The sequence below is a fragment of the Dromiciops gliroides genome, chromosome 3 (assembly GCF_019393635.1).
Source record: "Dromiciops gliroides isolate mDroGli1 chromosome 3, mDroGli1.pri, whole genome shotgun sequence".
Classification (NCBI taxonomy): Eukaryota; Metazoa; Chordata; class Mammalia; order Microbiotheria; family Microbiotheriidae; genus Dromiciops; species Dromiciops gliroides.
This window is the reverse complement of record NC_057863.1, coordinates 634915333-634938653: the sequence shown is the minus strand read 5'-3', so window position 1 is coordinate 634938653 and position 23321 is coordinate 634915333. Positions and strand designations below refer to the sequence as shown.

Genomic DNA, 23321 nt, shown 5'->3' with positions numbered 1-23321 from the left:
CTGAACACCCCCACACTGTGGGACAGTGTTCTCCCCATGTCTGTCCCCCACCCCTGCACTCACCCAGGTCACACTTGGCTCCCATCCTCCCCGGTGGACAGAGGCACTGGCCGGTGGCTGGATCACAAGGCACATTCCCTTCACAGTCACAAGCCTGGCGGCAGCCGGCTCCAAACACCCCTGGCTCACATGCTGTCAAGGGAGGAGGAGCGGAGGGCTGAGGGGTTGGTCTGGGCAGCCCTGCCTGCAGAGGCTCACTTCAGGCACCCTCCCTCATCACCAAGGGACAATGTCCAATCAATCCCCCCATTGGAGAGAAGGCCCAGCTGCCCCCACAGCGCACACTGTGCTAGGTAGGCAGGTGGTCCTTGTGGGACTGGGCACGTTTTCACAACCCTCACTGCTGTAGGCAAGGCCATATATGCAATGGCTGCCAAGGAATCCCATTCAATTCAATCCAAGGAGCATTTATGAAGTGTGCTAGGCATGGAGGATATGAAAACGACATCCTTGACTTTGCCAAGGAGTTTACATTCTGCTATAGCAATAGCAGTGGTAAAGAGTTTGGGAAATCCTTGGGGGGATGTATAGAGCTCCATACATCATCATAACTTATTAATTTATTATGTGTCAGGTGAGAGGCAGCATGGCATAGTGGATAGAGAGCTGACCAAGCCATGAGGAAGACTTGGGTTCAAGACCAGCCTCTGACAAATACAGGCTAATAATTACAATAATAATAACAATAATAAAAATAGCCACTAATATTTATATAGCACTTACTATGTGCCAGGGACCTTGGAAAGTGCTTTACAAATAATTATCACACTTAATCCTTACAACAACAACCCTGGAAAGTAGAGGCTATTATGATGCCCGTTTCACAGATGCAGAAACTGAGGCAAACAATTGAGGTGTCTTGCCCAGTAAGTGTCGGAGGCTGCCTTTGAACTCAAGTCTTCCTGACTCAAGGCCTGCATTCTGGCACCCCCTAGCTGCCTCGAGATTTCTTCCTTTTCTTTCTTGCACCACTGATACCTAGCAGAGTGTGTGGCACACAGTAAGCACTTAATAAATGCATGTGTGTTGGTTGATTGACTTCAAGAGGCGTAGGGTTACTAGACTCCTTACCAATCGAGCCCACCTTAAATGGGCCTAGCAGAGAGCCAGTAAGTAGCACAGGACTGCCACAAGCCCCCCCTTACGGCATCTGGGGCCTAGGATGCAGGAGGTTGAACATCAGTGGAGGTACTTACCTTTCTCACAAAACTGACCCTGGAAACCGGCGGGGCATAGACATTGGCCAGTGAGTGGGTGGCACAGGGCTCCTTGGTGACAGTCACAAACTTCCTGGCAGCCAGCCCCATGGAACCCAGGGGGACATGCTAAGGAAAGATGCCCCCCAAAGGGCCAAAAGTGGTTAAAATGGGCCAAGTGTACAGAATCATCTCCCACACTCTTGGGCCCAGAAGAGTCCCAACCAGACCTCTGCCCTAGCAAAGCCCTCCCAGGCCAGGCCTGTTTGATGAAGACCAGTAATATGGGCCAACCCGCCTAAAATGTGTCCACTTCAATGCATGGTGGATTTCAGTGGAGACACAAGAGTTGCTGGTTTCATGATTTTCTCTTTGCTGAAACAAAAGCAGCCCCAAATCCTCGGCCTGTCATTCTTGATCTCACGCTGGCATCCTTGAAAAGGATCTTCAAAGTGTGTGGTGAAGATGAGGCCAAGACCCCAAAGACAGACTCTCAGAGGGTCTGACCCACACCTCTACAAAACTCCCCTCCACAACATCCCCAACAAGTGGGTGTCCAATCTTAGCTTTCGAGTGATTCAAGAAAGAAGAAGGGGTACTTGGACCCGGCCTGGGCCAGGTGACATCTACCTGCTCCTGGTACATGATGTCTAATCACTACCCTGCCATGTGCTCACTGTCCAGAGGTAGGCTGGGGAGAACACATCCCCGACCACATCAGACCAAATCTCAGGCCTTGGCCTACTTGGGAGTGGAAGGGACAGGGAGGACCCCTATTACAGAGCTGGGCCCAGTCTCCCTCCCTCTCTCCTGCCTCCACCTGGAGGGGCAGATGGACCTAATCCTTGCTTGGCCCAGCCTCCAGTCCCTTCATCCACCTTCCTGGTCTCCTTAGAACACAATCAGCTTGTCAAAATCCCGAGTAAAATGTGGTGTCCCAGGTTCCAAGAGGAGTCCCAAGAGGTCCCCTGCAGAACTCACTGTGTTCACAGGCTTGGCCAAAATGGCCCGGGGGACACTGACAGGCACCAGTCACTCGATCACACGTCCCATTGTTGAGACAGGTGCATTCCAGGCGGCAGTCAGCACCGTACGTCCCAGGTGGGCAGGCTGCAGAGAGGAAGGCAGTCAGCACTCCTAGGCAAGCCGGGGTGGCAGGGGGACAGGGGAAGGCTGAGTCTCCAGGGAGAAAGAGTAGGGCAGAGAAGGCAGCCTAACGGATGACTCCAGATACTGCGGCTAGAGTAAGATCACTCTTGAGTGTGAGCCCCCACATACATGAGGCACCAGGTGGCACAAGGGATAGAGCTCTGAGCCTGGAGTCAGGAGGTCCTGAGTTAAAATCTAGCCTCAGACACTTACTAGTTGAGTGACTCCAGACATATCACTTTACCTCTACCTGCCTCAGTTTCTTCAACTGTTAAATGTAGAAAATTAAAAATACCTACCTCCCCGGATTGTTGTGAAGATGGATATCTTTAAAGTTCTCAGCCTGGCGCATAGTAGGAGCTTAATATATAATCCCTCGCTCCCTCCCTCCTTTAATTATTCCCTCCCTCCCTCCTTTCTTTCCTTCCTTCCCTTTCTCCCTTTCTTCCTCCCCATCTCTTCTTTCCTTTCTACCCCTCCTTCCCTCTCTTTCTTCTTCCCTATCTCTTCCTTCCTTCTTTCCTCCCTTCCTTCTTTCCTTCCTCCCTTCCTTCCATACAAACATGAATCCATCCATCCTTCCTTCCTTCTGAATCTGAGTCACCTTTAAAGAAATGCAAGATGCCCTCATCACCTTATCTTAGACTCACCTTAGCCCTCAACCACCCCTTACTACAGACACACATACCTAGTAGCAGTATTCTCTCCCTGGTTCCTCTTGGGGCCAGTATCAGCCCCTCCTCTCATCTAGGTCACCCTTGGTTCCCATGTTTAGGACATTCTTATAGTTGTGAAATTCTATCCCCACTCATCGACAAGTTGAAGATGGGCATTGTTGCAGAAAGTTTCCACACTGGGAATTCATCACACCAATGAAATCACAGGCCCCCGCACCCTCCAAAAGTCAGCAATAAGACTCATCCTAGTTCTAAGGACTAAGATACAGTGCAGCATAGCATAATGGGTAAAGAGCTAGCCTTGGAATCAGTAAGATCTGGGTTCAAATTCTGTCTCTGACACGTAACTTATAGACAGACCAGCTGAATGTAAACTCTAGGAAGGCAGGATGGTTATCTTTCATCTTTGTATTTCAAGCCTGCCCATTCAGCCTTTACTAGGTAGCCATGTGACCTGGGGCAAGTCACTTAACCTCACTGGGTCTCAGTCTCCTTTGTAAAACGAGGGGGTTGGACTCATAACCTCATAGGTCCCTTCTGGCTCTAAATCCATGACCCACGGTCAGGAGGTACCTCCAGGTAGAGGGAATCAAGCCGTTGAATCCTTTTTCATGGATTCAGTCCATCAACAAAACATGAGCACTATGTATGAGGGCTCTTCCCTGTGAACAGACCTAACAGTAAACGCTGACATTTCTTCCCCCAGGACGATGTGACAGACATCTATCCCAAAATATGTGGGCAGGATGAATTCCCAAGTCATAGCAAAGTTATCATGGAGTCTGAGAAAACACCATGTGCTCACACTTCCCTTGGAGTGATGGCAGCCTCAGGTCATTGTGATACAAGATGGGATTCTCTGCCTGAGGCAATGACCCAGGACTCCTCTGCCCTTGGAAGGGTTGTGGGTGACAGCAGAAGAGGGATGAGCCCCAGGATACACGATTGATGCCATGGAGGGAGAGGGGTGATGGTGATGGTGATGATATATAGATGTCAACAGGGATAGGGAATAGGCCTGTGGTTTTATTGGTATAGAGAACTCCCAGATGAGGAAATTCCCTCCACCAATGCTAGTTGGCAACTTCTCTGCCCCTCACGGTCCTAGAGGAGTGGGTCTCAAATTTCTTAGTCTTGAGACCCCTTTATACTCTTAAAAATTATTCAGGGGGCAGCTAGGTGGTGCAGTGGATAGAGCACTGGCCCCAGAGTTGGGAGTACCTGAGTTCAAATCCGGCCTCAGACACTTGACACTTACTAGCTGTGTGACCCTGAGCAAGTCACTTAACCCCAATGAGGACTCTGAAGTTTTTGTTTGTATGGGTTATATCTATTGATATTTGCTGCATTAGAAATTTAAAATTTTTATAAATTTCCAAAATATTAATATATTTTAAAATAGCAGAGATAAGTTTATTTCATGTTAACATAAGTAACATTTTAATGAAAAATAACTATATTTTCTGAAACAAAAAATACTAAGAATAATGGTGTGTTTCTTTTTGCAAATCTCTTTAATTTTTGGCTTTATAGATGATAGCTGGAGTCTCCTATCTGCTTCTGCATCCCATCTGATCTGATATGTTGTTTTGGTCAAAGTATAAGAAGAAAATCTGACCTCGCACAGGCGTATAGTTGGAGAAGAGAAGAGCATTTTAACAAGTGAATAACATCTCAGTATTGTTAAGAAAACAGTCTTGACCTTGAAGACTCCCGAGAGTGTCTCTGGAACCCCCAAGGGACCTTTGACCACTCTTTGAGAACTGGTATCCTAGAGAATTGCCTAGACCACTGAGAATGTATGGCCAGGGTCATACATGCAGTGTGAGTCAATGGTAAGACTTGAACACAGTTCTTTCTGGTTGTGAGGATGGCAACAGCATCAGTAGCATTTATGTTATTTAATGTTTGCAATGGACTTCATATGCATGCACACGCACATGCATATAGACACATATAACACACATGAAATTAAATACATGTGAGTACGTGTGTGGATATGCAGGTGAATATCCCTATATAAATATGTGTGTGAATATTTGTATTTATGCATCTATGTGTATACACACATGCACAGACATGTACACACATCTATTTCATTTGTTCCTCACGACAACCCTGTGAGCAAGCAGTCATCATTAGTTCATTTGACAAATGAGGACACTGAGGTAGGAGGGATGTGGTGAGAAGGAAGGAAGAGCACTCACCTAGTTCACAGTGCTTTCCCATCCAGCCCAGGCCACAGGAGCAGGAGCCGTTGGTGGGATGACAAAGACCTCCGTTCCTACAGGGACACACCAGCTCACAGCCCAAGCCGAATCGATCCTTGGGGCAACCTGAGTGGGGTGCCAAGCAAAAAAAGTTCCCAAGCTCAGAATAAAGTCCAGGTTCATTCGTTCTTTCTTTCTTTCTTTCTTTCTTTTTTCTTTCTTTCTTTCTTTCTTTCTTTCTTTCTTTCTTTCTTTCTTTCTTTCTTTCTTTCTTTCTTTCTTTCTTTCTTTCTTTCTTTCTTTCTTTCTTTCTTTCTTTCTTTCTTTCTTTCTTTCTTTCTTTTTGGTGAGGCAATTGGGGTTAAGTGACTTGCCCAGGGTCACACAGCTAGTAAGTGTCAAGGGTTTGAGGTTGGATTTGAACTCAGGTCCTCCTGAATCCAGGGCTGGTGCTCCATCTACTGCGCCACCTAGCTGCCCCAGTCAAGGGTCTTTCTAAGGGGCAATCAGTGGATGGAAACAGGGTTTGCTGAGCCCTAAGAAGGATATGTTGTGTGTCTGCTTGTATGTGTGTGTCAATGCATGGGAGTGGGAGAGGGATGGGAAGAGGGAGGGAGATCCTTGACAAAACTTATTGCCATTGAAGGCTCAAGGTCAGGTGTGGGCTTGGTGATGGATGGAGCATCTGTCATTCAAGGAGCAGCCAGGACAAATGTGGAGAGACTCATCCTGAGAGGGCTGACCCTGGGAACTCAAGAAACTCTGGAAGGGAGGGCTGCATTCTCTGTTGGAGGAGGAGATGTTATCAAGTAGTCTTCAACTGCTGCCTTAAGACCAGTGTTGGTAATGGGATATACATGGTCCAGGGGATAGAGGAATGTTTTTGGAGGCAAGAAGACCAGGGTTCAAACTCTGCCTCTGATAAACTAGGCATAGATAGGTGGATGTGTGGGTGGATGGATGGATGGATGGATGGATGGACGGATGGATGGACAGATGGATGGATGGTTGGGTAGGTGGATGGATAGATAGACAGACAGACAGACAGACAGAAAGACAGACAGACAGACAGACAGACAGACAGACAGAAAGAAAGAAAGAAAGAAAGAAAGAAAGAAAGAAAGAAAGAAAGAAAGAAAGTTGATATATACTTCTGCATACTAGTTATGTGGTCCCAGATGAATCTCTAAGATTAGAAATAGAAAAGGCACTGACTAGATTCAGATGACCCGGGTTCAGATTCGATTCAATCATCATTTATTAAGCACCTACTGTGTTTCAGGCACCTGTGCTAAGCACTGGAGATACAAAAAGAAGCAAAGGACAGTCCCTGCTTTCAAGGAGCTTATAATCTAATGGGGGAGACAACACACAAACAAGTACATACAAGCTATAGGAAAAATAGGAAATAATTGACAGAGGAAGGGCACTGGCATTAAGAGGGGTTGGGGAAACCTCTTATGAGTTCTACCTGCATGCTCTTGGAAGCAAAGTCACTTAGCTTTCTTAGTCCTCAGTTTCCTCACCTATAAAATGAGAGGGATGGATTGGACGTAGCTCTAGATCTATAAGGATCTTTAATTTGTATTGGAGGATGGAATTTCCACTCTGGGAGTTCAATATACCCCTGAATTCACAGATATAGACCCCTGCCCCCTCCTCCCCAAAAGTGACCCCAAGAAGTCCCATTCAGGTCTTAAGGGGAGGGAGGCGGGGCAGCATGGTGGGGTGAATGGAAAACTGGCTTTGGAGTCAAGTCAGGAAGACCTAAGTTCAAATCCTGCCTCAGACACACCCTGGATATAGAGGTAAGAACTTCTGTGAGCTTCAGGTGACTCCCTAAAACTCATCTACTGCACTGGTGGGAGTCTTCCCGCCAAGAAAATCAAAAGTCTTAGACAAAATAACAACTGTAATAACACTTTGTGGCTTACAAAGAGATCTGCACCCTTGATCCTATCTAATCCTCAAAAGACAGCATATTTAACTCTCATTTTACAGACAAGGAAACTGAGGCTGACAGCATAGTCAAAGCAGCCATGAGGGTGGGGACTTTGGTCCCAGTTTATCTGACCCTAATCTAGCACACCCATGCCCACAGCGGGGTCTGACTGTGCTCCTTCACACTCCGACAAAATTCCTAAATAAGATTCCTGAAGTCTGTGGTGCTTCTGTTCTAGCAAAAGCTAGAACTCAGCTGGGGTGAGGATGTCCGGGGAGGGTAAATCCTACACACACCATGGGAGGATCGGGCCTCTAACACGGGGCACACACATGAAAGATGGCTCTCATTACCATCCTGCACAAGCTGGGTGTGTGCTGAAGCCACTGGGGAAGGATTTTGAAGTCTATTTGGGGCAGGGGAAGTTAAAGGGCGGGGTGGTGCCGGAGGCCTGAAATGATAACAACTGTCTACATGTGTCTATTAGCTCCACTAAGGGCTCCAGCGGCCCTAGGAGGGACCCAATTACAAAGTCATTTTACTCACAGCAACACAAGCCTTCTCATCCCAGATGACATGTGGAGAGAAGACCCAACCTGGCCCTGCCACTGTTTGACCCTGGGGAAGTAAACTCAATCTGGGACTCATTTTTCCTTCTCTATAAAATGGGGAAAATATCTAGCCCCCTATTCTCACCTAGGATTTGGGTAACTTTTTGAAAAAAGGGCTCCCCATCTTTTATTCTAGAAGTGAGTATGAAGATAAACCTATTGTCCAAAAACTAAGAAAGCAAAATAATTACAAACTATTAAGAATGCTGGGGGGGGGGCGGTGCAGGTAGGTGGCGCAGTGGATAAAGCACCAGCCCTGGATTCAGAAGGACCTAAGTTCAAATCTGGCCTCAGATACTGGACACTTACTAGCTGTGTGACCCTGGGCAAGTCACTTAACCCTCATTGCCCCACCAAAAAAAAAAAAAGAATTCTTGGAAGATTTGCTCCAAATCACTAATAACAAAAGAAAGAAAAATCAAAACAACAAACCCATGCCCAGAAAACTGGCCAAGATGGGAATCATCAATGGTGGAGGGACAAAGGGATGGGAGGAACCCTAATACCCTACTGGAAGAAGTATCAATTCATCCAAACATTCTGGAAAACAATTTGGAAATGATGCTAAGACTAAAATGTCCATGCCCTTGGACCCAGAGACTCAGAGGCTATGCATATACCCCAAGGAGATAAAATATAGAAAGGTCCCATGATACAAACAAGAATATATTCATAGCAGCATCTACCATATGGTAGAAAAAATTGGAAACAAATTGATTAGATTGATTAGAGGGTGACTAAACAAACAGAGGCAGCTGGGTGGCTCAGTGGATAGAATGCTAGGCCTGGAGTCAGGAAGTTCAAATCCTGCCTCAGAAACTTACTAGTTGTATGACCCTGGACAAGTCACTTTACCTCTGTTTGCTTTAATCCACTATAGAAGGAAATGACAAAAACCTTCAGTGTCTTTGCCAAGAAAACCCCATAGACAGCATTGGTGTGCTATGATCCACAGGGCTACAAAGAGTCAGACATGACTGAACAATTGAACAACAGCAATGAACATAATGGAATAATATTGTATTGTAAAAAAAAAATCCAATAGATTTTGAAAGTTCAGAAAAGCACAAGAAGACCATTGAATTGATGCAAAGTAGAGTAAGAAGAACCAGGGAAACAGGATACAAATTGACTACATTGTAAATAGAAGGAACAACCACAAAAGAAACTAAATGCTGTGTAATTATAAAGCCTCAGGTTATCCAGGGAGAAGAAATGAACAAATACACCTCCCTCTCTTCAGTGAAAGGTGGGGGCCCACGGGTGTGGTATACTGCATATATGATCAGACTCAGTTGATGAATTGTTTAATTTTGGCTAACTTATTTTTAATCTTTTTTACTCCTTATTATAAGGGATATGTCAGGAAATGAAATTGGCTCAAGGGAGACTCCCAGCTCAAGTCCCTCATAGTTTCTTGCTGGTTTTGCTTGATAGAATTCCTGAAATGGTTGGAAGGGACAAAGGGAGGCAGAGCAGTAATCAGAGATTTGACATGAGTTAAAAAAGGAACTATCTAACCCTAAGTCAGATAGTTGGCAGGGTCAGGGATGTTTAGCGACAATAGTAGACAGATGGTCAAAAGCACAAACCTTATCCTAATTTGAGAGCTTCTGCTGGGTTTTGTTGGCTATCGAGAAACCCAGGAAACAGACTGCTGGAGGTGCCTGGCAGGGTGGACACAACACCCAGCCAGAGAGCAGAACTGCTCAGCAGGGATGAGATAACATGAGCAGAAAGGAAAAAGCAGCAGAGAGCAAGATGATGAGGAGTGCTAGTGTCAGGAGTGTGAGATGTCCCCCATCCATGTGTTTGCTCCCTGTATGTGTGTTTATTCTTGTATGTTCCCAGATAATGTGTGCTTGGCACATAGTAGGCATTTAAATACTTGGTAAGTGATGTATGGAGCACCACACACACACGCGCGCGCACACACACACACACACACAAACACACTTGGTGATATAGTAACCTCCCACCAAATGTATTCCTCATGGCTGTGATAGGGAATCTTTTCTTCTCTTTTAATTTTCTATGCTGTGTGAGTAAGCTCTGAGGGCTGGGGCTTTGTACCCCCAAAGTCAATTGCAGTGCATGGCATGTAGTAGGTGCTTACTAAATTCCCACTGACTTGAACTGAACCAATGTGTTTCTTTCTGATTGACCAAATAAAGGGAAACATCGGTGGAGGCTCACAAGCTATGGCTTTGATGAGGTGCAAACCTGTAAGAGGCATCACACACCTGAGGCAGGCAGCTTTCTGGGAGGCCCCATGTTCTACATATTATATTATTTTTTTTTACAGGTCAATGAAGGTTAAGTGACTTGCTCAGGGTCACACAGCTAGTGAGTATCAAGTGTCTGAGGCCAGATTTGAACTCAGGTCCTCCTGAATCCAGGGCCGGTGCTTTATCCATTGTGCCACCTAGCTGCCCCTACATATTATATTCTTAAAGGATAAATTGAGGAATTTGTAAAGTATGTAAATTTCTGTGTCAAAAGATGTCAGGGGCAGCTAGGTGGTGCAGTGGATAAAGCACCAGCCCTGGATTCAGAAGGACCTGAGTTCAAATCCGGCCTCAGACACTTGACACTTACTAGTTGTGTGACCCTGGGCAAGTCACTTAATCACCATTGCCCCACCAAAACAAAACAAAACAAAACAAAAAGATGTCAGCCCGACGATAAGGCCTTGATGATGACAGATGTCAAAGGGTGATTCCCCCTTATGGCTACACCTACCTTGTTCACAGTGGGGGCCAGTTCTCCCAACTGGGCAGATACAGGTGCCTCTCACGGGGTCGCAGGTCGCTCCCTCCCCACAGGAGCACATGCGGGCACAGTCTAGGCCATATCTCCCATCTGGGCAGACTGCAGAACAAGAAGCAAGTTAAGGACCATACATGGCACCAACTCCGGCGGGGACACTGAGCCAGGCCCCCTCTGCCACGTCCTGGGGATTTGTGCCACCTGACCTTCTACCAACCAAATTGAGGTGTTGTTATGGGCTGGGCAGGGGGCAGCTTCATCGCCCAGTTCCTCCCTCGGGAGCTGTCTTATCTGTGGGGCCTGGGATCTGATCACAACCTTTAGAACAGGCCCCACTTGGGTGCCCGAGTGGGCAGTGGTATTCTTTGTGATGCTGGGATGAGTCTGGGCCTCGGTTTCCTCATACGTAAAATGATGATTGGGTGGTACCCAAGGTCCATTTAGATGACCCTATGACCTTGCATCCGTCATGCACCCTTTTTGGGCCTCATTGCTCCTCCCCAGTAAAATGAAGGGCTGGCCTAGATGTCCCCTGGGATCTATGGTCCAAACCTCAGGCCAGACGGCTGAGTAATCAGGAAATAATGTCCATGGGAAAATGAAGCTGAGTGAAGGGCCTAGGCCAAGGCTTTGTCCCTGCTCTCCCCACCTCAGGAAACCTCCCTGAGGGGCAGGAGCTCCCCCTCCCCCTCCCAGGCCCCCCAAGGCCTTTGCCCACCTCCACCCCCAGCATCAGTTTCCTTTGCAAAGTGATTCACATTCTCCTTGACTGCTTGAACCAGGCAGGCTCACTCACTGGACTGAGGCAAATAGTCCCCACATGACTCAGATGAAAAACCCCTTCCCTAGACATATTTTTGGCTGAGGTGACCCACCCCATCCCTACCCTACCTCCGTCCTCACCCCCCTTCCTCCGGCTCTTGGACATAAAACATTCTGCTGGGGGCAGCCAAGGGCCTCCTTGTTGGACCCTTCAAAGGCCCCGTCCCCTGGGGGGTTAGCAAGGGTCCGGGGCTGCTGTGACGGAATGTTCTCTGCTTCTTCCAGGGAAGGGGGACTGCATGGAGGCCCCGAGCCAGGCTGGCTGGGCTCCATGAACCACCCAGGTGTCCTTCCCCCAAAGGAGAGAGACGTCCAGGCGAGTGTGTCCCCTTTATACTCCAGACAAACGGGACCTCCAGCTGGTCCCTGCTCTCCTCCCTCCCTCTCCGGTCTGTCCTCACTGTGCCCAGGACCAAGGGCACACTTCCTCCTGATCTCTGCCCAGTGAAACACCTCTCTTCCTTCAAGGCCCAGCCCGGCATCACCTTTTCTTTTCTTTTTTTCTTTTTTTTCTTTTTCAGGGCAATGAGGGTTAAGTGACTTGCCCAAGGTCACACAGCTAGTTAAGTGTCAAGTGTGGGGATTTGAACTCAGGTCCTCCTGAATCCAAGGCCAGTGCTTTATCCACTGCGCCATCTAGCTGCCCCAAGGAAACCTTTTCTAATGCTGAGGAGGCTTTTTCTCATCTCTCCCAGCAACTAGTAACTCCTTCCCTCCAAATCCTTTGTATTTTTCTATTTGCTTCACAGAATCATTGATTTTTAGGATAGGAAAGAGCTTCAGAGGCTGCTTCTCCAACTCACACATGAAAGGAATACCCTGATAACTCATCTGACATGGGGTCATGAAGCTTCTGCTTAAAACCCTCCAAAGGGGAGGGAGCTGGCTTATTTGCACTCATCTGCATCTGTATTATTTCCCACAATGGACTAAAAAAATCTTTTTTTTGCAGGGCAATGAGGGTTAAGTGACTTGCCCAGGGTCACACAGCTAGTAAGTGTTAAGTGTCTGAGGCCACATTTGAACTCAGGTCCTTCTGAATCCAGGGCTGGTGCTTTATCCACTGCGCCACCTAGCTGCCCCTGACATCTCAGGTCCTCCTGACTCCAGAGCCGGTGCTCTATCCACTGCGCCACCTAGCTGCCCCAACCCAGGTCTATAGTGCTCTCTGCACTATAGCCCCCTATCTGCACCAGAGCACAAGTCTAACGCTGCTTCCACGTGAAAGAACTTAAGACCACCATCATCTTCCACCTATTCTTCTCTCTTGAGATTAAACAACTCTGCTTCCTTCTGTTGAGCCTCCCTGAGGGCTGACCCTGGGAACTCAAGAAACTCTGGAAGGGAGGGCTGCATTCTCTGTTGGAGGAGATGTTATCATGTAGTCTTCAACTGCTGCCTTAAGACCAGTGTTGGTAGTGGGATATACATGGTCCAGGGGATAGAGGAATGTTTTTGGAGGCAAGAAGACCAGGGTTCAAACTCTGCCTCTGATAAACTAGGCATAGATAGGTGGATGTGTGGGTGGATGGATGGATGGATAGATGGATGGACGGATGGATGGATGGTTGGGTAGGTGGATGGATAGATAGACAGACAGACAGACAGACAGAAAGGAAGAAAGAAAGAAACAAAGAAACAAAGAAACAAAGAAAGAACTCAGGTCCTCCTGAATCCAGGGCCGGTGCTTTATCCATTGCGCCACCTAGTTGCCCCCTAAAAACTTCTTGAGGACAAAACTTTCATTTTTTTTCTTGTATCCCTAGAGCTTAGCATAGTGTCTGCATACAGTAGGGGCTTAATGTAAGCTGAGAGAGTGACATGCACCTGGGAATACATCTTAGGGCATGATGCTCGATCAGATACAGTCCTGGGCCAGGACTCAGCCTCTGAATCCTCCAAAACCACCGGCAACTGCACCTCCCTAGCCCTTGACCTCCCACTTTTGGCCCTTAACCCTCATCTTGGGGCTGGACGCGTCTCCAGGGCGTTTCCAACAAAGCTGTGAAAAGGTGAGGAGAGATGTATAGCCAGCCTCATCTACCATGACCAGCCCCCACAATCTTGAAAGGTCCCCAGGGCTGCAAATCCAGTAGCCTCCCTTCAAATGTGCACACCGCCCCCCAAAGGGTAGAATGCCTAGCTATTGTAAAAGTGAGAGGCCGTATGGGCCTGGCTTGGGACCCCAAGGACCTGGGTTCAAATCCTCCCTGTGACACTTATTAGCTCTGTGACCTTCAGGAAGTCATTTAAACCTCTTTGGGTCTCAGTTTCCTTATCTGTAAGATGAGGGAGCTGATCTTGAAGGTCCAGGTTCAATTTCTGTGATTCTAAGCAGCCCTCCTATTAACAAATAGGGCTGGTGGAGGTGGGGATGGGGGAAGGTAAGTCCCAACTCCCTTCTCCACTCACTTGTCCTCATTTGCACAATGAGGACTGTGAGGTCCGCCCCTTCCTGCTCTGAATCCAAGAGCCAAGGATGATAGAAATGTGTACCCTTGGCTTATTCTGGGGCCAGAGCTGAAACCGTACCCGGTGCTTTCTCTCTCTTTGAGTAGCTAACCACCAAAGAGAAAGATTTCCTTTCCTCTTTTAAAAGTTAAGAAAACAATGAGAAATAGGAGTCTCTCGCCTGCCCTGTGTTTTCTGGCCTCTACAGTGGCCCCTGAAGCACTGGGATTTCTGACACTGTCAAGACATTTGGTTTTTCTGGGGAATCTTGGCTGCTTGGCTCATGAGGTCATGACAATGGAGTTGGAAGAGACCCTGGAAGTCATGGACTCTGCTGCCCTCGCTTTACAGTGTAAGCCTCGGAGGGCAGAAGGCACCCGGGTCACAGAGGAAGCAAGTGGCAGAGCTGGAATTCGAATCCAGGTCCTCTGACTCCAAGACTAGGATTCTACTCTGCTGGGCCACACTGCCTTCAGTGGCCATGGTTTGCCTATCTGTAAATTGGGAATAATAGCAGCACCCATCTTCCAGGGTTGTGGTGACTCTGAGCAAGTCACTGTACCTCTGCCTGCCTCAGTTTCCCTATCTGTAAATTGGGAATAATAGCAGCACCCATCTTCCAGGGTTGTGGTGACTCTGAGCAAGTCACTGTACCTCTGCCTGCCTCAGTTTCCCTATCTGTAAATTAGGAATAATAGCAGCACCCATCTTCCAGGGTTGTGGTGACTGAGCAAGTCACTGTACCTCTGTCTGCCTCAGTTTCCCTATCTGTAAATTGGGAATAATAGCAGCATCTATCTCCCAAGGTTGTGGTGACTCTGCCTGCCTCAGTTTCCGCATCTAGAAACTCAGGATAATAGCAGCACCTACCTCTCAGGATTATTGGGAGGGTCAAGTGAGATAATCATTGTAAAGGCCATCGATTCTAAAAGCTAGACATTCTAGTTATTATTTGCTGATCACTGAAGTTCCTTCCAATCTCTGGGCAGTGGAGGAGAGTGGAGAGAGGATAAGGTTCCAACCTCAGCTTTACTATCCAATGCCTCAATTCCTTGATGCAATTTAGGGTCTTTATCTGTGCCTCAGTTTCTTCATCTTTAAAATGAAAGGGGCAGTGTGGCATAGCAGAGCATTTACTGGCTTGTATCCTTACAATGAGACCTTAGGGAAGGAAGGAAGGAAGGAAGGAAGGAAGGAAGGAAGGAAGGAAGGAAGGAAGGAAGGAAGGAAGGAAGGAAGGAAGGAAGGAAGGAAGGAAGGAAGGAAGGAAGGAAGGAAGGAAGGAAGGAAGGAAGGAAGGAAGGAAGAAAGGAAGGAAGAAAGGAAGGAAGGAAGGAGAGAGGGAGGAAAGAAAGAAGGAAGGGGGAGAGAGGAAGGGAAGGGAAGGAAAGAAGGAGAGAGGGAGGGAGGGAGGGAGGAAAGAAAGAGGGAGGGAGGGAGGGAGGAAGGAGGAAAGAAGGTAGGAAGGAGGGAGGGAGAGAAGAGAGGAAAGAAGGAAGGAAGGATGAAGCAAGGAAGGAAATAAGCATTTACGTGCCAGGCATCGTGTGAAACACTTCACAAATACTACTTCATTTGATCCTTACACCAACCCTGAGAGGTAGGTACTATCATTATGCTCATTCTACAGATGAGAAAACTGAGGCAAACCCAGGTTAAATGACTCACTCAGGGTCAAACAGCTAGGAAGTGTCTGAGGCCACATTAGAACTCAGGTCTTCCTGTCTGCAGGGTTAACCCTCTGCACACTGTGGCACTGCCTAGCTAAGTTAAGTCACTTCTCTTCCCTGGGACCCAGTTTCCTTACTTACAGAATAAAAGGGGTGGATTAGGTGGACTCTAAGAACTTCTTCTGTCCAGTTCTAAATCTATGATCTCCTCTGGCTTGAAGTCATAGGATTTTACAAAATTCAGAGCATGCATGATCACTTTTGTCCCCTAGCCATATGGCGGTGGGGGGGCGGGTTATCCTTGTGAGTCAGCAGGGGGATCACTCCGCCCCCCCTCCACAATCCCAGTAGAAGGCAGGGGTAGGCTTGTCTTTTTTCATCCCTACCCCCAGGGCTGGATCAGGGTTCCTCGACTCACCCAGGCCACAGTCCGCACCAACGTATCCTGGAGGACAGCGGCAGGTGCCCGTGCTGGCATCGCAGGATCCCCCGTTCTGACATGTGCACGGGCGCTCACAGCTGGGGCCGTAGCGTCCAGGGGGGCATCCTGCAGAGAGAAGAGAGGGAGGGCTGGGCAGTGGGCAGCACCTGCCTAGCCTCCTCCAGATTGTCCTGGGGACTAGCCCTAGCCAGGCCCCAAGCTCCCCAAAGCTCTGTGGCCTTCCCTTTGCAGGGAGCCTCGGGGTAAAGAGCCCATGGGCCCCTGCTAGACTTGGGCTTAGTGAAAGAAGTAAGGAGAAGCTATTGCCCAGGGGTGCCCAGGCCCCAGAAGGTGATACTCACGGAGTCGGCAGCCGCTACCGTAGAAGCCAGCAGCACACACGCACTCCCCTGTCACCGGGTGGCAGTCCTGGTTCTCATTGGAGCATTTGCACACCTGGCCACAGTTCACACCAAAGGTCCCGGGCCGACAGGCTGGTGAGAGGAAACATCATGAGGTGTGTCAAGCGTCCCTGAGCTTACTCGGCCAATTCAACCCAACTGTTTGACATATAGTAAAAGCACTTCGTAAATGACTTTTTGTTCATTTTCATTCAGAGTTTCACTCCAGATCAACTAATGTTTGCCCTTGCTGGGTGCAGAACACTGGGCTAAGCACCTGGGATGCAAAAATGACAAACCACATGCTCCCAGCCCTCAAGGAAATTATCATCTATTGGGGAGAGGTGTGGGTAGAGATAAACATCTGTAAATAAGTATAACATAACATAGGACGTGATGAGGGCAAAGGAAAGAGCCAGAGAAATATGTTGAGAGCAGTACCAATGTCAACTGGGAGGGAGGAGAAAGGAGGAGGTAGCCTCAGAGTGGTTCCTTGAAGGGAAAGAAGGGACTTCATCAGAGTCAGAAAAGAGAGAGTCTATCCCAGATAAAGACATTTACTGGCTAAGTCACTGAACCTCTATTTGTCTCAGTTTCCTCAAATGTAAAATGGGGATAATAACAGCGCCTACTGTCCAGGATTATTGTGGGGATCAAATGAGATAATAATTATAAAGTATCCAACATATAGTAGATGATATGTATAAATGCTAGGGATCACATCATCAATCACCACCACCCCTCTTGTCGTTGTTATTGTTGCTGCTGGGTTTTTTGTTTTTGTTTTTGTTTTGGTGAGACAATTGGGGTTAAGTGACTTCGCATGAGTCACACAGCTAGTAAGTGTTAAGTGTCTGAGTCCGAATTTGAACTCAGGTCCTCCTGAATCCAGGGCTGGTGCTCTATCCACTGCACCACCTAGCTGCCCCATTGTTGCTGCTGTTGATGGGGGAGTTTGCTCACTGCTAATTCTCTCTATCGATCAAACCATAGGTCCATTTCGTATTCCTATGGAATATATGAGGGTTGGGCAAGAAAGAAGGGGCCAGAGTAGATTGCAGAAGGCCTTGAATGCCCTCTGCAGGATAAGGAGTTTATACTTCCAGCGGGCAGCAAACTTAACAGAAAGTTGTTAAGTAGGAGAAAAAATTGAATTATCTCTGGGAGGATAGAATAGGGAAAGGACCAACCAGAGACAGAGGGACAAGAGTGAGACTGATGTTGGGAAAGATTGAAGGCAAAAGGAGAAGGGGCCAGCAGAGGATGAGATGGATGGATGGTGTCATGGAAGCAAAGAGCATGAGCCTGGATAGACCTCGGGAGATGGTGGAGGATGGAAGGGCCCATTGTGTTATGGTCCATGGGTCATGACTGAATGACTGAACAACAAGAACAATAAATGAGATAAAATATGGGGAATGAAAAAGGAATTTAAATTCCTTGTGAGTAGGGATTATTTTTTTCTTATCCATCTTTGGATTCCCTTAGAACCAAGTACAGAAACTTACCAGTAGAGAACTGGGTGTCTGCAGACTGATTACAATCTCTTACTTATAGGTCTTCTGCATCAAGAGGTGGTATGATAGAGGAGAGAAATCTTGGGTTTGTTTAGTGAAACATTCACTCAGTGTGGGTGACTTTGGACATTACTTACCTGTTCTGTGCCTCAGTTTCCTCATCTATAAATCTGGAAGTCCCCAGTCTCTCCCCCCTCCTGCCCCCATCCCAGTGCTTACATTGCTCACAGCCGAGGCCGGTGAAGCCGAGGGGACAGCCGCACTCTCCGGTGATGTGGTTACAGGCGATGCCAGGAGCACAAGTACAGCGCTGGGCACAGGCCTCTCCAAACCAGCCTGGTAGGCAGGCTGCAGAGACGAGAGCAAGAACCTATGAGAACCCCTTGGGGTCGGGGGACCATGCAGAGGACAGGGACAAGGAAACAGGCTGGAGGCAGGACAGAGTTGTCAAATAGAGGGCCCCTGGCTCCTCCCTGGCCAGGATTAGGAGGGGGTTTGGGTATTGGGGATCCTAGCTCATGGCCCAAAGGGCTCGATTTATAGAAGTGCGAGGGGCCTAGCTGCCCAGTTCCCCCAGCAGCCTCTTCTCTACTTCTTTCCATGCAGCTTTTAAGTTTGGGGGAGAAGAGGGAAAGGCAAAGGGAGAGAATGAAAATGGGGGTGGTTGGTGGACATTAAGAGAAGATGGAAGAGAAGAGATGGATCATGGGTCTTCCCGGAAACCAGTCTAGGCTTCCTTTTTAAAATTTTTTTTTTATATTTTGAATTTTTAACTTTTTTATCATAAAAGTATTTTATTATTTTCCACTTCCATGTAGAGATAGTTTTCCACATTTGTTTTCATAAGATTTTTAGTTTCAAATTTTTCTCCCTCCCTCCCCCGTCCCCAAGACAGAACGCAATCTGATCTAGGTTCTCTATGTACAATCACATTAAACCTATTTTTGCATTGGTCATGCTGTGAAAGAAGAACCAGAGCAAAAAAGAAAAACAAGAGAACCAGTATGGTTCAATCTGCATTTAGATGCTAGGCTTCCTTTTACAAATGAGGAAATGGAGGGCCAGCGAGGTAATAGCTCTAACCCCAAAGTCCCAGAGTCACCAAGGGGTTATCAATGAAGGAGGTTTGGTAACTCCAGGCTCATGATCTGAAAGGAGGGGAGGAAGGGGCAGCAGGAGTTGAGAAGTGAAGGGGAGAGAGGAGAGGGAGGGAGGGAGGGAGAAGGGGGCAAGAGACAGGGGAGAGAAGGGAGAGGATGAAGGGGAAGAGGAGAAGGGAGGAAGAAAAGGGGAGAAGAAGGGAAGGAATGGGAGGGAAAGGAAGAGAAATTAGAGGAGGAGGCAGGAGGAAAGGGAAGAGGGAGGGGAGGGAAGGCAGAGGAGCAGGGAAGGAGAGGAAGAGGAAAGCCCTCTTGGGCCCAGCGAGGCCCCTTTGGCATCTCCAGGCCCAAGGCCATCCCCTCCCTTGGCCTCTCACCTTTCTCGCATCTCTGGCCCCGCCAGCCCGGGGGACAGAGGCAGGTGCCCGTGACCGCATGGCAGGCTGGTACTCCATGGCGACAGTCGCACTGCTCAGCACAGCGCAGCCCGAATGTGCCCTCCGGACAGGCTGCAGCAAAGCAGAGGGACAGGGGGTGTGGAGAGGGGGACAAGGGGAGAAGGGGTCTCTGTCTGTTCTCAGGGCTTCCTGGGCCAAGCCAAATCTCGCTCTCCAGACTGAGGGAAGGAACATGCTCTCTGGTTTTTGTTTTCATAAACCCCTGGGCAGCAGGTCAGGTTTCTGTCTGGGGCACAGTCACTGGGCCCAAGCCAGCAGTCAGGCAGGGCTGAATGAAGTCAGGGCATGTGGAGGGCAGGGGCCCCCACCAGGCCCCCCAGAGGACTTTGCCTGCCCTTTCCCCACCATGGGGCATAGTCTAGGTTTGGGGCTGATCTAGGCCTCTGCACGAGGCCGGCCTGCCTCATCACCCGGAGGCTGGACCTTCCCATACATGGGCTGGGACTGACCAGCATCAGAAAGGGAGACTCCCAGAGGCAGAAGAGAGGGATGCCTGGCCTTAAAGGACTCTGGACCTGGGACCCCTCCCCCTGATGCTGGCCGAGCTACACCCTCACAGCCGGGGTAGAGGGAGTGCCCTGAGATGGTTTCCTGCACCTGCACTCCCAGCCAGCCAAGCCGCCCAGAGCCAGGCCCCAGGGCCTGCAGGAAGCTGGGAGGTCCAGCCCACCGATGACCTGGGACCAAGTCACCAGGGAACCCAAGAAGCTGTGCCAGACAGGCCACGGTCCCAGGAGAGGCTTCCTCTGAGCACACAAATGCCAGCCAGGCTGAACCAATGAAAGGGGAGGTGGGGAGCGGGGGGCAGGAAGGAGCACACCCTTCTGTGTGTGGGCAGTTCTGGGCATGAGACTGGGGGCAGACACATCTGGCTCAAGGGTGGAGGTATTTACACATCCACCACTAAGATCGAGTCTGGGTTGGTGTCTGCACATCGGAGGCACACATGCACAAGGGAGAGAGACACCAACAAAGGGGCTGTCTGTTCCTGTGTGTGCATGCGCCTTAGGCGTAATGGCGCTTGTCCCCCCTGGGTTTCTGTGCCTATGTGTGGTTTTGGGTGTAAGCCTGCATGGGGGCACATGGCTGGGCTTCCAGGTGACAGCATTTGGGTGTCTCATAGGGGACTTGCTGCTGTGTGCTTACAAGCAACTTGAGGCCCAGTGGTCAGAGAGCCCAGAAGTCAGGAAGACCTGAGCTCAAATTCAGCCTCAAGCACTTCCTGGTTGTGTGACCCTGGGCAAGTCACTTGACCTGTTTGCCTCAGTTTTCTTCTCTGTAAAATGGGGATAATAATAGCACCTACCTCCCATGGTTATTGTGACGATCAAACGAGATCATTGTAAAGCACTGAGCACAGTGCCCAGCACATAGTAAAGACTTAATACTCTCCTTCCTTCCTTCCCACCTCTCATTCCTTCACTTTCTCTTTCCTCCTTCCTTCCTTCCTTCCTTCCTTCCTTCCTTCCTTCCTTCCTTCCTTCCTTCCTTCCTTCCTTCCTTCCTTCCTTCCTTCCTTCCTTCCTTCCTTCCTTCCTTCCTTCCTTCCTTCCTTCCTTCCCTCCCTCCCTCTCTCTCCTTTCCTTTCCTTCCTTCTGTGGTAAGATTATTAGAATTAGGCTGACTGACTGGGATGAGCCACACCTGGCCTGCCCTGAGTGATGTGTGCTGCTGAGGTCAGCAATCTCCACAGACACTTTTAAAGGACCTCCCCTTTGGGAGGAGGAGTAAACACTCACTGAGGGGAGCCTCAGTCTCCTTCGGGGACGATTCCTGCAGGCCCTGGCTACAAGCTGGTTTTCCATTGAAGCTACGGACCCCAGGTGATTAGTTACCATACAAGCCCAGCTCTTCTTAATTAGCTGAACTGGAAGTGAGTTTGGGGATTGTATAGACTTAGGTGAGAGTTACGAGGATTACCTGTATTTCTTTTTCCCTATTCCCTTGTCTTTGATTTAATTAATTTCACCTTTGCTGTTTATTTCATTCCCATTAATAAAACCTGATTCGTTTGTGGAAAAGAGGCTGTTAGGCTCCTTTCTTATTGGCCTGGGAGAAACATCTAAACAGACGGTTCCAAGGGAAGGGAGCTTTGGACCTAGAGATCCCTCATTGTTTCTGGGACCCCAATATTACAGTGAGCCACTCAATTAACTCTCCATATGTTAAATTTGACCCTCACACTTCCTTCCTTACTTCTCTCTCTCCTTTCCTTTCCTTCCTTCCCTGTCTCCTCCTCTCCCTTCTTTCCTCCTTCTTTCCTTCCTCCATCCCTTCCTTCCTTCCCTCCTTCCCAATCTTTCCTTCTTCCCTTCTTCCTTCTTTCCCAACTTATGTGACTGTGCATGCCTGTTCTTGTCTATGGCAAAGGGGAAAGAACACTGACCTAGGTTTATAGTCCTCCTCTCATGCTGCCTCCTACCTGAGCAAAATCATTCACCTCCCTAGGCCTCAGTTTATTCATCTGTAAATGGAGGGGGGATTGGACTGGGAAGTATCTGAAGTCCCTTCTAACTCTATATTTATGTCTTCCTATGCCTCTAGATTAAATGAATAAGTTCTTAATTTATTGACACAAATAACAATATAATAAACATGAACTAATGATGAATATAAATCAGTAACTAATATTTATAATTAATAAAAGGAACTCCTCTTTAGTTGAAGCTCTATACATCCTGGCTCCCACCTGTCTTTCCAGCCTCCGTGCACATTACTCCCCATTCCAGCACTCTCTGATTTGGCCTAACTCGTCTTCTCTCTGTTCTTCACACCCGCCCCCCATCTCCCATCTCCACATCTTTGCACTGACTATTCCCCATATCTGGAATAATTCCCTCCTTACCCCTGCTTCAGAGAATCCTTCCCTCCCTTCAAGAGACAAGCCACTTTTCTTGTTTAAGTGTCCAGCTCAACCCTCATCTTGGACACGAAGCCCTTCTCAATTCCTTCATGCACCAGTGCCCTCCCTCCCTCCTTCTCTGGTATCTATCGTTTCTTTTTATGGATTCTGTATAAGTGTCCTTGTTGTCTCCCCTGTTAGAATGTAAGCTCCTGGGGGCAGCTAGGTGGCGCAGTGGATAAAGCACCGGCCCTGGATTCAGGAAGACCTGAGTTCAAATCCTGCCTCAGACACTTGACACTTACTAGCTGTGTGACCCTGGGCAAGTCACTTAACCCTCATTCCCCCACAAAAAAAAAAAAAAGGATGTAAGCTCCTTCACTGACTGTATTTCTATCCCCCAAACCTAGCACAGTACACAGTAGGTGCTTAATATGTGCTTGTTGCCTCCATGTGTACATGTGTATCTGTTAAATTGTAAGCTCCTTAAGGGCAGGGTCTAGCTCTTGCCTTTTTTGTATCCTTGGTGCTTGGCACATAGTAGGTGCTGAATTGAAAATCTGTCTGTGTTCATGTGGGTCATCTGCATGTGTGCACACACATGCGTTCCTCTAGGCTGGTGCCTCTGACTATGTGGCCCGTGTGCGTGTCCGGGTGATGGTCACTTACGGCTCTGACACTGGTCTCCAGTCCAACCAGCCTGGCAGGTGCACTCCCCCGTGCGCCGGTCGCAGCGGCCTCCATTCAAGCAGTCGCAGCTCTGCTGACAGTCAGCCCCGAACTTCCCAGGGAGGCATTCTGGGGAAGGGAGAATGATCAGAGAGGTCAGGGAGGCCCCAGGGAGGCAGCTCACCAGGAATAAGCTCCTGGTAGGGCTGGACAGGGGGGTGGCAGGGCCGTGCATTTCCATTCCCATTTGTTTCAAAGCTAACATGAAGAAAAGTATGGTGAACGTAGGGTCAGCAGAACCGGAAATGAGCCTTGTGTGAACCTCCTCCACTTTGTAAAGTGTGAAGCTCTGCATG

General features: G+C 48.5%; 1 protein-coding gene across 1 annotated transcript in view; it reads right to left on the bottom strand.

Moving 5' to 3' along the window:
• The window catches only part of MEGF6 (multiple EGF like domains 6), a 333315-nt gene that overhangs the window by 8486 nt on the left and 301508 nt on the right, over nucleotides 1-23321 (bottom strand). Inside the window, exons 25-34 of the mRNA XM_043995996.1 lie at nucleotides 22966-23094; nucleotides 19374-19505; nucleotides 18116-18244; nucleotides 16341-16472; nucleotides 15976-16104; nucleotides 10588-10716; nucleotides 5290-5418; nucleotides 2238-2366; nucleotides 1257-1385; nucleotides 64-192 (exon numbers count right to left, since the gene is read on the bottom strand). Coding sequence (XP_043851931.1) covers nucleotides 64-192; nucleotides 1257-1385; nucleotides 2238-2366; nucleotides 5290-5418; nucleotides 10588-10716; nucleotides 15976-16104; nucleotides 16341-16472; nucleotides 18116-18244; nucleotides 19374-19505; nucleotides 22966-23094 — 1296 coding nt within the window. The remainder of the gene's footprint in view (nucleotides 1-63; nucleotides 193-1256; nucleotides 1386-2237; nucleotides 2367-5289; nucleotides 5419-10587; nucleotides 10717-15975; nucleotides 16105-16340; nucleotides 16473-18115; nucleotides 18245-19373; nucleotides 19506-22965; nucleotides 23095-23321) is intronic.